The sequence below is a fragment of the Gymnoscopelus microlampas genome (genome assembly GCF_963454915.1).
Source record: "Gymnoscopelus microlampas genome assembly, chromosome: 9".
Taxonomy (NCBI): Eukaryota; Metazoa; Chordata; class Actinopteri; order Myctophiformes; family Myctophidae; genus Gymnoscopelus; species Gymnoscopelus microlampas.
Genome location: NC_139946.1, coordinates 5,360,547 through 5,377,108, shown reverse-complemented (window position 1 = coordinate 5,377,108; position 16,562 = coordinate 5,360,547). Strand labels below are relative to the sequence as shown.

General features: G+C 40.2%; 1 protein-coding gene across 3 annotated transcripts in view; it reads left to right on the top strand.

Moving 5' to 3' along the window:
• LOC311051779 (NACHT, LRR and PYD domains-containing protein 3-like) overlaps positions 1-16,562 on the top strand; it is a 195,864-nt gene that overhangs the window by 173,476 nt on the left and 5,826 nt on the right. Inside the window, exons 5-13 of one of the 3 annotated variants that reach the window (XM_084066416.1) lie at positions 2,514-2,606; positions 3,978-4,016; positions 4,472-4,528; positions 9,266-11,045; positions 12,357-12,524; positions 13,831-14,019; positions 14,115-14,288; positions 14,852-14,998; positions 15,182-15,228. In XM_084066416.1, coding sequence (XP_083922542.1) covers positions 2,514-2,606; positions 3,978-4,016; positions 4,472-4,528; positions 9,266-11,045; positions 12,357-12,524; positions 13,831-14,019; positions 14,115-14,288; positions 14,852-14,998; positions 15,182-15,228 — 2,694 coding nt within the window. The remainder of the gene's footprint in view (positions 1-2,513; positions 2,607-3,977; positions 4,017-4,471; positions 4,529-9,265; positions 11,046-12,356; positions 12,525-13,830; positions 14,020-14,114; positions 14,289-14,851; positions 14,999-15,181; positions 15,229-16,562) is intronic. The other 2 variants (XM_084066415.1, XM_084066414.1) reach the window with 2 other exon arrangements.

Genomic DNA, 16,562 nt, shown 5'->3' with positions numbered 1-16,562 from the left:
AGGTGCAGTCACTATGTAGTTTTGTGAAATGAAGAACCCAGCAGAGTGGTGCCACTGACAACGTGTTGTCAGTGGCACCCTAAATGTCTCTATCGAACCAGAGAGTCCTGAAATTTGTTCCATTTGTGTGGAGCATAATAAATGAAAGCAGTCTTTCCTTGTTCACTGCTCTTATGTGGACTGGTATATCTAATGTGTGTGTGTGAACGTGTTGAATGTTCAGTAACCTTTGGTTCTAAAAGCGAGGATAGATACAAAGGAAGCTTAATGATGGTCGCCAGTAATAAATCGTAGAGCACTGTGATAGACTGCTTCAAGAGGCTTCAGTGTGTAGAGTGAAGCATGCATGTACAGTACATCACCATAATCATAAACAGAACAGACAGAGATTGAACAATAGCCTTTTGTACTAACAAGAGAAAAACAAGACTTGTTTCTGTACAGGAAACCAATCTGTCATCTTGGCATCTAGTCAAATGCCCAGTGTGAGCTGGTCTGAAGCACAATACTGACCAGTGGGGCAGCTCCCCTTTAACTATAACATGACATGTAGTACAGTAGGCCTATTGGATTTTCAGCCAAACAGTTAACTTTTGATTGAAACGTAGGCCTACACTCAGTGGTGTCATGGAGGCCACACAGGGTAGAACGGCGTGTGGCCAGTCATTTTTTCACACGCATGGTACGGCACCAAATGGCTACTTTGCATAACAGGTTTACAAGTGAGTATCTATAGTCATCTATAGGCTACACGCAGAGCCGGCAGACAGCATGTTGGCTTCAGTAGGGCTGCTGCCAGTATCCTATCTGCACGCAGCAATGCCTCAGCCACCATCGAAGAAGAGAAAGATACTCGTTCAAAGCAAACTTATAGTTTCAGCTCTATAATTCATGGCATTCCTTACATTTGTATTAGTTTAAAAAGACTAAAACTAAGCTAAAAAACATTTCCTTTTCAAACATGTTTCCTAATTTAAGGTACAATAAAGTGTGCGTGCCATGCGCGTGACGTCATTAAAATAATACTGTCCTGCCAGTAAAAAAATCACCATGACACTGCTGCCTACACTCACTAGCCTGATTATTAGAATGAAGCTACGTGGAGCTTCAGTCTGACATTGGCTCCAGTGTAGTCGATTACAAGGGGGAGGGGATTAGAATTGCCCTAAACCACTCGTAAGGGATCCCCACCCCCACCTCCGACTCTCATTGGACAATATATTTTGTATCGAATAAATCCCAAGTTCACATTTACAACACCAGACCAAGAGGCAGTCCACTCAGAGAGTGGGCGGGGTCTATGGTCTATGTTCTCACCTCAAACGCTGGATTATTTCTTCAAATCGACCGGATCACAGAGGTAGGCAGTATATGAGGTAATATAGGTGATTCACATCCAGGTGTTTTTATTTGATGTGATTTCTCCATTGCGACGATTTCCCATCAAAAAGTACCCACAAACACTGCTCTTTCAAACCGACAGTGTTTGTGTAGCCAGAGTTGTCTAGATTCACTCACTACTGGGATGTGAACGATCAGCGCAAATCAGTGCCCACACAACTCCCTTGTTAATACTTAATTGGCATGTATTTTCTTATTTTACTTGTTAAAAGCAATATTTTATTCAGACATGACAGTAATATGGGCAAAAAAAATGAAATGAGAAAAAAGGGAATACCTCAATTAAACATATATTTAATAGAATAAACAAATTATTTTGTAAACATTTATAAGGGGCAGCCCCTTATATACGTTCACTGAATATTGCTAGGGATACCAGAAACTGATCAATATCTATCTAATTTGAATATTCTACTGCCTGGAAAAGTTTTTTCGACTATTCGTCTCTCTCGTCTGTGAGCCATTTTGCAGTTCTTTGAAATCACCGCTTTATTTATGTCTGTGCGCTCTTGAGATGGTCGAGATGGTGCCTGTTTTTGCTTCGGTGTACAACGGCAGCGAACACAGCTGACCTACAAGCCCACACCGCGTTACATCCACAACAAGTTGTGTGCTTGCAGATCGGCTTGCGCACCGCATGCGACACCATCATACGACGGAAGTATAAGCCAAGTTTAGGGAGACGAACGTAAGAGAGGCGGAGCTACATGTTGTGGGGACTGCTGTGTGACAGACAGGCAGAGAAGAGCTCCTCTACATTAGGCTAGAGTTTACATTACTGTAATATGAAACAGCTGACAGTGTGAACAATAAATGGCAATTTACTGTACAGTAGTATTAGCCTATATTTTGGCTGTACATGAACCATTTTTGTAAAATCGATTTACTAAATATGGAGACTTCCATGAATATTGAAAAAAGAAAAGATCGGCATCCCTATGGCACGCGGCACACTCCTTAATTGTCAGTAACACATTTTACTGCCTTTAATGTTACTGTGTGTGTGTGTGTGTGTGTGTGTGTGTGTGTGTGTGTGTGTGTGCACATATGTGTCCAAAAAAAACATCATATCACTGTTATGTAATATGTTATCACTGTGAATTCCATCTCAGATCGTATAAAGGAGATGTTGCCCCGGTCTGTGAGGAGGATGCTTGGTCTTGGTGTGTCGCCTACACCTCGGTTTGGGCCTGTGGGTCTGGAAGGTGAGTGAGTTTAGGGAACTTTATTTGAGCCGTTTTTGATGTGACTAATTTATAATAATATTATAATTGTAAAATATTATTGTCATTATGAAAATAATGATAGTGTCAATAGAGAGGAGCATAACAACCATAACACATGTGTGTGTTCATAATGAATGAATCATCAATCCTCCTGCTGAACCTGGCAGACAGTTGCTATAAAGTGAGAACTTGGTGTTGTTAGTAATCACAGTGTTGTAGAGCTGCAACTATTGAATTGATTAGTTCAATTAACCCCTACAGTGTTACATATTTGCCTGCATTGTGATGTGATTCTCTCATCTAGACAATGAATGACTCTTTTTAATGGACACCTGCAGTGGTTGTTTAGGGTTTGAGAGTTCACCTTCCACATCAAATTATAATTCTAATCTGAAGTAGTAGACAAATGTATTTTATATGTATTTATGTATCATAATAATAAGAAGTGAACCACATCCAGGGTCTGTAATACTCTGTATTCCACAAACATCTCATAATTCACACTCCTACCATTGGGGGTCTAATAACTGCATGGCTTTCATGTGGATCTAGGACTTCATGTGGCCCGTCTGTGATGTCAGTACTGTGATGTCAGTACTGTGATGTCAGTACTGTGACATAAGTCACCTCCATAGTTTCAGCTCGATTCATTGATTTTCATTATAAACGTAATTTTTTAAAACTTTGAATATTACAGTGTATGTGATAGCAGAAATACTACAGTAGGTAATGCAGCAATTGCAGAGATGTGGAAAAGAGACATAACTGGTCTTCAGTTTAGCGTTACTACGAGAATTTACTATGAAATTGTATAGCATGGTGATTGTTGTGACAACAAGGCAGGTGATTTGTAATTGTGACTGCATGGAAACCTGACATATCACCACTGTCATACAAGGTTTGTAACAAAAACAAAATCAATGTCTAGCTAAATTATATATTTTAACAATCTTGCTGTCGAACGTTCCCATGCAACACATCTGTCCTTCCACACATCTGCTGGGAATTACTCCTAACATGTTAGATCAGCTCTTGAGCTCTCCTACATTCTGGTGGAGACAGGAGCTCCATCCTAACAAATGAATATTGACAACATGCTCCTACTCCTGTATGTAAAAACCTCATGACAGGCTTGATCAACACGGACCCCAGACTGACATCACTTCAATAAAACATTGTTCTAAAATAGTGTGAAGTGACCTTTCAGTGGCTGGTATATCTGACAGTTCACTGCCAACATCTGGGTAATCTGCTCACATGGCAGAAAAATGGGACATAAATTAACCTGAAGGTGTTGATTTCCGTTCTGTAACAACATGAAGTGAAACTGATATTTTCCTCTCTACTCAGCAGCGAGAACTGAAGATGACATTGATGAAGAAAATGAAGGCAAGTCCTCATGGTTTATATCTATAAAATGCACAAGTGACTAGTCATCTTACAATGTTTTTCTATGTATGTCTTATTTGACCCTAGCCGCCAACAAAAACAACATCAGCATTCAGGATAAATTATAGACAGCTTTCATAAAAGCTTTCATTTGATGAAATATGCATCACATATGCAGAGAATTCAAGACATATTTAGGAGGACAGGTCCTGTGCTCAGATTTCCATATAGAGACTGGTCTGATAAAATGACATTCCTCCATTAGGAACAACATTGTCAACAACAAATGTCACTTGTATTTCTGTTGGATGCAGAGCTCCTATTTAGCATCATACCCAGAGAACTGCTTCTCATTTGTTCATGGAGATAGATGACATGTGTGTTGTGTCTCTGTGTGTGGTGTGGTGTGGTGTGGTGTGATATGTTGTGTGTGTGCTTGCATGTTTGTATCACAGAAATTCCCCTAAGAACAAGAAGTGATCCAGCAACGGTCAACAGTGATCTAGAACCTGGTATGTTTGTTTCTCTTCTGTTACGACCTGTCTATTGTTTATTATTATGTTTTTATTTTAACTGAACTTTCTTATTTGAATTGAACAGTTTCAGCAACCAGTTTCAGTCTTCTCATATTTGCCTCTTTTTCATTTGCTTCCTCTCCCCCTCTTTCCCCCTTTTCCCTTACCCCCTCTCTCTCTTCCTCTCTCAGTTGTCCCTTCTCTCTCTCTCCCCCTCCCTCTGTCCCTCTCTACAAAATAACTTGAGTTTGGTCGTGCTGTATTTTTTCTTGATCTCTCCTAAATTATGTTGTTTGACAACATGCTTCTATTGAGGGCTGCACTGGTTATTTCGTAATTGTTTGATTGACAGTCTTTGACACACACAAAAATCTATCCATAAAGATTTAAAGGAGTCCAGCCCACACAGCTTAACCTCTGCATTGTCTTAATGTTTTAAAGATTCTACGTTACAGATGATAAAGACTTTTGGTTTACAACCAAAAGTGTTACTTGATTTTGCTCTTTTTATGTCAACAACACATTAAACAAGGACACTGTACTGCTCTCCTTAATGGTGTGGACTGGTATTTAAAGTTGTGGTGAAATATTTCAGTCATTTTATTTTGAAGTTTCAGTCTGAAACGGCATAGCAACCAATCAGGCGGTCCCATCCTTTCAGGCTATGGAACGCTGGAATCTCACTTACTGCAGCTGTGTGCAGCAGAGGGCTGCTTGCTGCTCACGCTGCCCAAGGGAGAGAGAGGCGGCCAGTGTGAAGCATATTTGCAACTATGTTGCAAATATGCAACTATAAAAAACTATAATTCTTCAGATACATATTCTAGTGTGCTGAGTATGTTTAAAACGATGAGATTCAAAACAGAGTAGTCTTGTAAGGTGCGAGTGGAGGAACGTGCAGCTATGGGAATCACACTGTTGAATGAAATCCAGTATCTATGTCATCACACAGTACGTTTAATATAATAATATAATGACTAAGTAATTAAGATTGTCCTTTTAGGGACTTTTTTTTTGCATCTATTGTTAGGTATGTCCAAATTACGACCACGGATATGCTCTAAAAGTGTGAAAAACGTATTTTTCATTTCACCACGTCTTTAATAGTCAGTCGTAGACTCCTCGTCCGTTTCATCTAGACGATCTACTTCCAACTTCCAGTATATATATAATATATAATTCCAGTATATATAGGTAGATTTCAAAATAAATAAAACCTGTGTTGTCTAATCACACATTAACACGTTTCCAATTGTGTAAATAAAAGAGACTTTGACGCTTCACAAATGTAAACATAACTAATTAGAATTTGGCTAAACTTCATACTGACCATAAGAAAAGCATGCGTTTGTTACTTACACAATGTAGACACTTTAGAAGTGCGTCTGCATCCTCATTCGACCTCCGTGGCAGCCGTCATATGTCGTTGTCTTAATGGATGATGTTGATTTTTTGAATGCTGAAACAATATTCATATGGCTTTGTTGCACTTGACAATGTATCATGGTCTAAATCAACACGGAAATGCTTGCAAATGTAGGATATATTTTGTCATAAAGACAAGTGACGAGTGGAATTTGACACCACTTCAGATAAACAGTTTAACCCATTAAGATCTGTGTCATTTTTAGATTTATTTGGCTATTCAAAAATAGCAGACCTACAAGCTCATAGTGCGGAGCTATGAGTGCTATGAGCAAATCCTTGAATATATATATATTTTTTTTAAAGCAAACATTTGTAACTCAAATCTTTGCTTCTGGGGATTCTACAAATGTCTTCTAAATCCTAACATTTTTTTCTTTTTCTTTTTTAATTCACAAGTTTCCTAGGGCGTTGTGGGCATCACTTCCTGTCGATTTCATAGGATATCATTGGATTTCATTGGATTTTATTGGATCAAATCGACAGGAAGTGATGCCCACAACGCCCTAGGAAACTTGTGGATATATGTGGCTATTTATCAGTAGCCTGGCATGGCCAGACTAATATCACTGTGTAGATATTAGTCTGGAATCTCTGTGTGGAACCTGCATTTCCGAGGGGCAAATTAAAAAAATGCCTCATATTTGCATACTGGGATCTGATTGGTCCCTCACAACTTCGGAGGGAGATAAATAAAATCTCTATTGAGAGGGGACATGCTATGAGCTGATATACAAGCTCATAGCACGGTGCTATGAGCTTGTATATCAGCTATTTTTGAATAGCCAAAGAAATCTAAAGTGACACAGACGAGTTCCCGGTCTTAAAGGGTTAACCGAATTCCGGGATTCGGGAACATCAATACAATTTGTAATTTTAAAAAAACATAGATGCGATATTAATCAACATAGAGAAACTATGTGGTCTATCTTATAACTAAAATGCATATATAATTTACAGACAAGCTGTCAAAAACGGACAGCAAGTATCTCCTGCCTGCCTGTGAGCAGTCCTGTCCAGGACGCCTGTTGTAATGACAGCCGGACCTCCGTCTGGACGGTCCCGCCGCGCTGGTCCTGGATCATATAGTGCTGACCAACTTTATTGTGGATGTATTGACTTTAGAAGCCTATGTAAGCTCTATTTAAATGTATGCCATAAATCAGGGGTCTTCAACAGGGGGTCCGGGACCCCTAGGCCAAGGGTTCCCAAACTTTTCAGGCTGCGACCCTTCAAAATATTCATATTTGAAATGGGGACCCACCACCCTGATAAGCACTTGGAATTGTAGGATTTGAGGTTTTAAATTTAGTTTGACTCGGTTCCACAGATAAATATTGTGAAAATAGCCGATCTGCAAGCTCACAATGTCTCGCAATGTGAGCCGTTTTCAAATTGTTTTCCTCTTTCTTAGGTAATACAATTTGGCCAATGTTTGAATTTATAGCATAGTTTGTTGTTTGTAGAAATGGCCTTTTACTTAGTTAATATTTCTAAAAGTCTGTAAAGTGTGACTTTAGAAATGTGCAGATACCCTGTATACACTTACTGTATATTGTATGTTGTTTTGTTTACTGTTGAGTGGGAAAACAATGTTGCACATGAAGCTAATCATCTGGGGACCCCTCAAAACATTTGGGGACCTCTGGGGGTCCCGACCCCCAGTTTGGGAACCACTGACTTCTCAGAGTTACTACAGCCCAATCTTTGTGTGATAGGATTTTTATTTTTACATTAGCCACTTGAACAGTAGCATCCCTATTCTGAGATGAACTTCAGCCAAGAATAGTCGATCTACAAGCTCACAAGCCTCAACCGCTCACTTGTACATCGGCTATTTTCGGCAAAGAGGTTTAGTGTAGAGGGGGGAAAAAGCAGACTAAGTACAAAGTGAAAGGTCAAGTTTACTAAGTGTTGACGGTTTAAGTGATTAAATGTCTGAAAATACACATTAACATGAATCCAACATACACTGATGACAGGGCTGTCAAACAACTCTATGAGATCTATGAAAAAGTTTAATCTGCAACACAAGTTTATACAATATGTAGTGGGGGTCCCTGCTCCATCTCTCTCTCAGCTAAGGGGTCCTTGGCCTGAAAAACATTGAAGACCCCTGCATACAAGGCTATTAATCATGGAGTTGTAGGCTATATAGTTATAGTTATAGTTATAGTAAATATCAGCATGAGTAGGAGATTACTGCATGCTGAGAGACGGGCAGGAGAAATACACAGACTTGATCTCTGTCTATATAGCTGGATCATATACAATCTATACAAAGTCACAAACAGACCACATAGTTGCTCAATTTGTATTAGTTTTACACATAAAATCACTTAATTAAAATAAATGTGCTACTTCCATACAACATTTCAATTCTGACTGATGGCTGTCAATCACAAATGTGGTACAAATATGTGACTTGCCCACAGGCGTGAAGCGGTGAGTGGAGCAGGTGTTTTCAACCGTGAATTGCCAGTGTATCTGTACCGTTAATGTTGAGGGGGGTCCTTTGATTTGGTGTAGCCCCACTGCCCTGAGAGACCTTGACCTTGATGCAAACACAGAACCCGGAAAATGCACATACAGTATGGAGATCAACATACACTGATGTCACGTGAAATACACATACAGTATGGAGATCAACATTAACTGTTGTCACGTCAAATACACATACAGTATATGGAGATCAACATGCACTGGTGTCTGACACAACATAAACCGTGTAACAAGAAACAGATACGTCGTTTCTGATCCATAAAAATGGCTGCCTCTGATACGGGAGGCATGCGTTAATCCGACAGACCTTTTCTCCGACTATGTGGCATCCGCGTGCGGTTAGGGTTAGGGTGCGGGTTTGGTTCGGGTTTAGTATTGGAAACGTCGGAGCGCTGCGCTGTCGGAGGAATGCGCTGTCGGACTAACGTACTGCACCCCTCTGATACAGCCATATAGCCTATGGGCATATCGGTCGTAACGGCGGTGCGACGCAGATGTGAGGCCCGAACCACTAGTTTAGTAAAATAGTAAAATAGCCCATCTACAAGCTCATAACATGGTGCGGCATGTAGATGTAGATATGCTATTTACGCTATTTGTAGTATGACAAATTATGTAGGGCTGTAGTGGTTAATCATTGTCATTTTAAATAATCTAACATCAAATGGAAGACTTTTCTGTTCAGCAGCTACAGCAGCAGACACACGATCCCTTTAACATTAGAATGATCAAGACCAAGACAAGAATGATGAGGACCATATACCATAACATGCACTTATTGATGTCCTCTGTTTTTTTGTCGTTTAGGAACTCCTGCTGCTGGGTGGCAACAACAACTCAAGTCTAATCTGAAGAATAAGTTTGAGAAAGTGTCTGAGTGGAAACAACAAGTAACGCCAACACTTCTGAATAACATCTACACAGAGCTTGACATCACAGAGGGATGGAGTGGACAGGTCAATCTGGAACATGAGGTCAGACAGATTGAAACACCATCCAGAACAGAAGCACAAATCAAATTAGAAGACATGTTTAAACCTTTAGCTGGACAAGATAAACCAGTCAGATTAGTGATGACAAAGGGAGTGGCTGGCATTGGTAAAACAGTCTTAACTCAGAAATGCTCTATAGACTGGGCAGAAGACAAAACCAACAAGGATATCCACTTCATGTTTCCATTCACTTTCCGAGAGCTGAATTTGATACTGAAGGAGAAGAAGAAATACAGTTTGGTGGAACTTATTCATCACTTGTTTGGTGAAACAAAGGAAACAGGAATCTGCAGCTTCAACAATCCCAACGTTATGTTAATCTTTGATGGTCTGGACGAGTTTCGTTCTTCTTTAAATTTTAAGCAAACTAAGATCTGGACTGATGAAACAAAGCCAACGTCAGTGGATGTTCTGCTGACAAACCTGATCAGTGGAAACCTGCTTCCCTCTGCTCGCATCTGGATAACCACACGACCTGCAGCAGCCACTCAGATCCCTAAAGAGCATGTTGACAGGGTGACAGAGGTGAGAGGGTTCAATGACCTCCAGAAGAAGGAGTACTTCACAAAGAAATTCAGTGATAAGAACCAGGCCATTACAATCTACTCACACATCGAGACATCACGTAGCCTCTACATCATGTGTCACATCCCAGTCTTCTGTTCGATCATTGCTGCAGTTCTGGAGGACATGTTGAAAAAAGTGGAGAAAGGAACACTACCAACAACCCTGACTAATATGTTCATCCACTTCATGTTGGTTCAGTCCAAACAGACACATTTGAAGTATCATGATGAAGCTCAGACACAATCTGACTGGAATCCAGGTCAGGCCATTCTGTCTTTGGGGAAACTGGCTTATAAACAGCTGGAGAAAGGCAACCTGATCTTCTATGAAGCAGACCTGAAAGAGTGTGGCATTGATATCAGAGATGCAGCAGTGTACTCAGGAGTGTTCACAGAGATGTTTAAAGAGATGGAGGGTGGGTGGCAGAAGGAAAAGGTGTTCTGCTTTGTCCATCTGAGTGTTCAGGAGTTTCTGGCTGCTCTTTATGTCTTTGTCTCTTTCATCAACACCGGTGTCAACCTACTGTCAACCTCCATGTGGTCCAAGCTATTTAGATGCAAATCTAAGACAACACACCTCTACCAGAGTGCTGTAGACAAGGCTTTACAGAGTCCAAATGGACACTGGGACTTGTTCCTCCGTTTCCTGCTGGGCCTCTCATTGGAAACCAATCGGACTCTCTTACAAACACTGTTGGGACAGACAGGAAGTACGTCACATACCAATCAGGAAACAGTCGAGTACGTCAAGGAGAAGATCAGAGAGAACCCCTCTCCAGAGAGAAGCATCAATCTGTTCCACTGTCTGAATGAGCTGAATGATCATTCTCTAGAGGAAGATATCCAACAGTACCTGAGCTCAGGAAGCCTCTCCACAGAAAACCTCTCTCCTGCTCAGTGGTCATCTCTGGTCTTCATATTGCTGTCAACAGGAAAGGAGCTGGATGTGTTCGACCTGAAGAAATACTGTCCTTCAGAGGAGGCTCTTCTGGGGCTGCTGCCAGTGGTCAAAGCCTCCAATAGAGCTCTGTAGGTGAACTGATAACTGGATACATTTAATGTCATTTTCTATGTTATGTGAAAGTAAATACAAGAATTTAACTACTTAAGTCCTATAGCAAATCACAAATGGTAGAAATAGCAGATCTACTACCTGTCGCTTCGTGACTTGTTGTAGGCTTGTAAATTGTCTATTTTTGCCAAGAATGACCAAATAGCGTTAAAGTGGTACATTTTTGGAAACATTTGGGGCAGAGGTTCGGAATTGGCATCCAGGGAGTGTGTGTGCAAAGTTTTGCTACGATCAGGCCAACGGTGCCGGAGATTAGCTGTTCACAGACAGAAGGACGGACGGACAGGGTGCAAAACATACTCTCTCGCCATGCCTTCGGCCTGGTGGAGACAACTAGGCCTATACAAAGCAGACCAGTCACACAGCAGTCAATATGACCCGATAGGACCCCAGATGTACTCAGATGTTGTTAAACTGTCTTGTTTGTTAAAGTGGTTAATTGATTTGAACACTAATGTTTCTTCATGCTGAGTGGCTGTAACCTCTCCGAGAGCTGATGAAACCATTTAAAAAAAATCATTGGCACTCTTAAACTATTTCAGCTTATCCAAGAAAATTAGGAACCTTGCTCTTACATAGACTATTATACATTTTCTGTGTGCGTGCATATAAGGCAGGTGAGCCTGCTGTTTGGGAAGGCTAATATATTTGACCAACTATTATACAGTGGCCGGATGAAGTGACTGACCATGAAATAAAATTTATTGATTTAACCATGCCCCAAAAAACGCTAAATAACATTAAAAGGCTTCCGATTCAATATCAAACACATCCATTAATCAGAATGATTAGAGGGATGCATGTAAGCTCTGTCTGCCTGTTTTTCTTCCCTCGTTTATCTTTATCTGCTCATGTTCTGTATTATACATTATTGTGGTGGCTAGCTGCAATGACACACCATAATCCAGACATATCTATAATATATAATGTGCACAATAGCCAGCAGTAGCCAGGCTGTTTGAACTTTAATCATCTTGTCATGGCAGCCTACTGAATTTACCCTCTAAGTTCCATGAAATCTATTTTACTAACAGATAGACAGACAGACAGACAGACAGACAGACAGACAGACAAACAAATTAACAGAATCTGAGATAACCATAACCCCCATTCAACTGATTTTATTATTATCCTCAGAAGTAATGATAACATAATACAAATACTTACTGAAATGTTTTTCCACTATTACTAATAACTGGATATGTTTCATGTATAATGTGATGTTTCATAAAATATTAACAATGATAGAATCACTACTGTTTCTTCAGGCTGAGTGGCTGTAACCTGTCAGAGAGATGCTGTAAGCAGTTATCATCAGCTCTCAGCTCCTCTGGTTTGAAAGAAATTGATCTAAGCAATAATGGTCTGGGCGATTCAGGCGTGAGGGAGCTCTGCATTGGACTGGAGAGTCCACACTGTACACTGGAGACCCTCAGGTCAGTATTCATGAACCTGTTCAACAGATGACAATTCTGGAGTAATTACACATGGAGCTTATTACTTTTCTTTTTTGGTCTGTGTGTGTGTTGGGGGGCACAGACAATACTATATAGTATATCATCTGTCAAGCTGTGGAATGCAAAGACAACTTGTTAAGTTTCCCAAGTTTGGACCATTGATTCATTGAACTAGAAAAGTTTGGCCCCTTCCTATGTGAAAGCCCCCCTGTACTACAGACACTACTCGTCCCAGCTGTCCCCATCAGCTTTGACTGTAATTTGTATTGATCATGTATTTGTATACATGTAGGCAGCAATGTAGTTTTAATTCTGAAAAGGAAAAAGTCATTAGAGAATGTGTTGTGAATCCAGGCTGGTGTTTTCATTTAATAAGGAAAACAAATGATGTGTGCATGCACATGTAACATTGGTTTGAATGAATGAGTTATAGGCTAGATAGAGGAGAATAAACAAAGTTGTGAGTTATTCCCTCTTCATTTCCCACAATAAAAACGTTCAATGGTTGGGAAGAAGTTTGGAATAAATTAGTCCAATATTGGAAAATGATTGTGCTCAGTAACCTTGTCTACATGATATTAAATGACAAATGGTATACACACATTTGGGACAACAGAGAACTTGTCTGGATCACTTGCAGAGTGATTTTATGAATGACATAAACACTGACAGACAATCAAAACCATTAGAAGAACATGTGGGATGTAATCAGTGTCACCCTCTGAATGACATCAGTGAGTTGTATTTGATAGCTGTTATTACATCAGGTATATCCTACAACCAATTAACATAATTCTATATGTAACCAAATGTGGTGCAACAGGCCGCCTACTGGCCAAAATGTGGGGCATAAAAAAACAATACAAATGTATAACAATGTGTTTACAAAATACATTAACGGTGCGTAAAGCAGGAATCCCAATGACCACTGAGCAATATTTGTCCAAAGTGTGGACCAGTTGGAGCAGTGGTGTGCTGTGAGACCCTCCACAACACTGACTTAATTGGCACTGCATGGGTGTCTCTGTGGGTTCTGATAGAAAGATATTGTCTCCAATAGTTCCATATTAAAATATCCCTTTTTTGTAGATAGAAAATCAGGGAGATTGGTCAGAGTTAAATGAATGTAAACTGTGTGTGTGTGTGTGTGTGTGTGTGTGTGTGTGTGTGTGTGTGTGTGTGTGTGTGTGTGTGTGTGTGTGTGTGTGTGTGTGTGTGCGTGCGTGCGTGCGTGCGTGCGTGCGTGCGTGCGTGCGTGCGTGCGTGCACGCACACGTGCGCGTAGGTTGTCCAGCAGTATGATTTCAAAGAAAAGCTGTTCTTATCTGGTCTCGGCTCTGAGATCCAACTCCCATCTCAAAGTGTTGGTGTCATCAGACAAGGAGCAGGAGGTGTTTGAGTTGAAGAAATACCAAGCTTCAGAGGAGGCTCTTCTGATGCTGCTGCCAGTGGTCAAAGCCTCAAAAAGAGCTCTGTAGGTGAACTGATAACTTGATACATTTAACATAAAAGGTCATCTTTATATTACATGATATTAAATATATGATTTTATAACTTTTTTCTCTTCAGCCTGAGTGGCTGTAACCTATCAGAGAAATGCTGTGAGGCATTATCATCTGCTATCAGTTCCAAGTCCTCCATCCTGAGGGAATTGGACCTCAGCAACAACGATCTACAGGATTTGGGAATCAAAGAGCTCTCTGGTGGACTGGGGAGTCCAGACTGTAAACTGGAGACCATCAGGTCAGTATTCCTTAACCTTTTCAACCAATTTCAGCTGGTGCATGTGCATATATATTTAATGTATGATTTTATAAGTTTTTTCTCTTCACCCTGAGTGGCTGTAACCTATCAGAGAAATGCTGTGAGGCGTTATCATCTGCTATCAGTTCCAAGTCCTCCATCCTGAGGGAATTGGACCTCAGTGTGTGTGGGATTGTCACATCACAGGTTTACAGGTGTAAAGAAGAGGGTGACAATTGTTTGTGCGAGATAGAGGTAGAATAAGAGCAAGAGAGAAAGGAAACAATATAGAAACAGGTCAAAAATGTAATCAAAGAATATATATATGTACATAATACTGTTTAGATAGCATATAGTAGCAGGTATGTTTAGAACATTAGAATCACATCACATGCAGGTGTGTTCATGTCCTTTAGAATATTAACATCTGTGTGTGTGTGTGTGTGTGTGTGTGTGTGTGTGTGTGTGTGTGTGTGTGTGTGTGTGTGTGTGTGTGTGTGTGTGTGTGTGTGTGTGTGTGTGCGTGTGCGCGTGTGCGTGTGTGTGTCGCACTCGCACTATAGGTTGTCAGGCTGTCTGGTCACAGAGGAAGGTTGTTCTTATCTGGTCTCAGCTCTGAGATCCAACTCCCATCTCAAAGTGTTGGACTTAAACTACAATCACCTAGGAGACACTGATCAACTCTCTGCTCTACCACTGGAGGCTCTCAGGTATGGAGTGACCTGCTGCCACTCAAATGTGTTCTAGTAGGTTTAGAGTATAGACATCATACTGTGATGATGTGTAGCAATGTTTAATGTTTGATGGTGAACATTGTTATCAATCATTGTTTCTATTGTCTAGTTACAGTAGTAGAATATACAGGACTGACTTTGTCTCTCCTTCACCCTTAGTGTCGAACATGGTGGAGAGAAGAGGCTGAAACCAGGCTTGAGGAAGTGTAAGTGTGTATTCTGTTTTATTCATGAAATCAGATGAATTTAGGTGAACAGCTCATATACACAGCAGCATATGACATTAATTAATTCACATCCTACTGTGAATTAAGACGATAATAACCCCAACTATAAGACGTTGCTATTAACCAAAATTATACAGAATCTTACTTCCAGGGTTTTATTACAAATTACCAGCTTAGTATTGGGGTGAACCCCGCCCACCTGTGGTGTCCACATACTGTAGGATTCTAGAATTATACACTTAAGGTTGATATATTCATCAAGCTACTGAGTACCTACTTATCAAAGCTTTCATCGCTTCCTCTCTGAATGCAAATCCTCTGGTCTAAGAGCACACAAAACAGAAGTACTTTAATTAATGGTGGCTTCTCTCTAATGAAACAAGTGTTGATATAGGTTTAAATCAGGGGTGTCAAACTCATCTCACGGCTTTTGCCTATAATGACATGCCCAACATAGTGACTCCTCCAGGTTGAAAGTGGTTAAAGGGATAGGTTTAGGTCATATTTGAATTTGCATAATGCTATTCAATATTTTGTTTATTTCTATTGGACATGCAGTTACACATTCATATTTTGTACATTTTTATTGCATTAATTCTGCTCTCATTATTTAAACATTAAATCTGATCCTTTCTACTAGATACTTACTGAAATACTTATTTGGATTCGTAACTTTACTTGAGTACAGTTTTTGGCTACTCTACCCCCATCTGTTTATTATGAAATGTAGTCAGTGGTGGAAAGTGCATTGACTCAAGTACTGTACTTGAGTAAAATCTTGAGGTACTTTATATTTTGACTCCACTACAGTATATCTCTTGCAAATATTTTACTTTTTACTTCCCTACTAGTATTTGACAGCTTTAGCAACTACTGTAGTTACTTTGTAGATTTAGGGAACGTTTGTTTTTTATTTAAGGGGGTTTTGTTTATTTCCTTGTGGTCGGACGGTTAAGCCTGGCACACAATATATATCATAACTCTATGGGCACGCTGCACAGGATGCATGATACCCGGTCTTGCGCGTAATTCGGAAGGGATGTCTGCCATTCGAACTCTCTCTCTGTTATCTTCAAAGTCTGATTATTAATTCCTTTTGCCAGTTATCAGCCAATAATGTGTTGGAGCTACAGTAAATAATAAAGTCAACAGTCTTTCGGGAGGGAGGCTAAATGTTATACTGCCGTGTGGATTACCATGTGTCCAGTAGGCTATCAACTACCATTTCAGATCAAAGCCTTTGTTCATAAACCAAAGTGATTGAAACTTACTTGGAGTTACAAAGCGATCGATCATTTCCCCCTGAAGCCTCT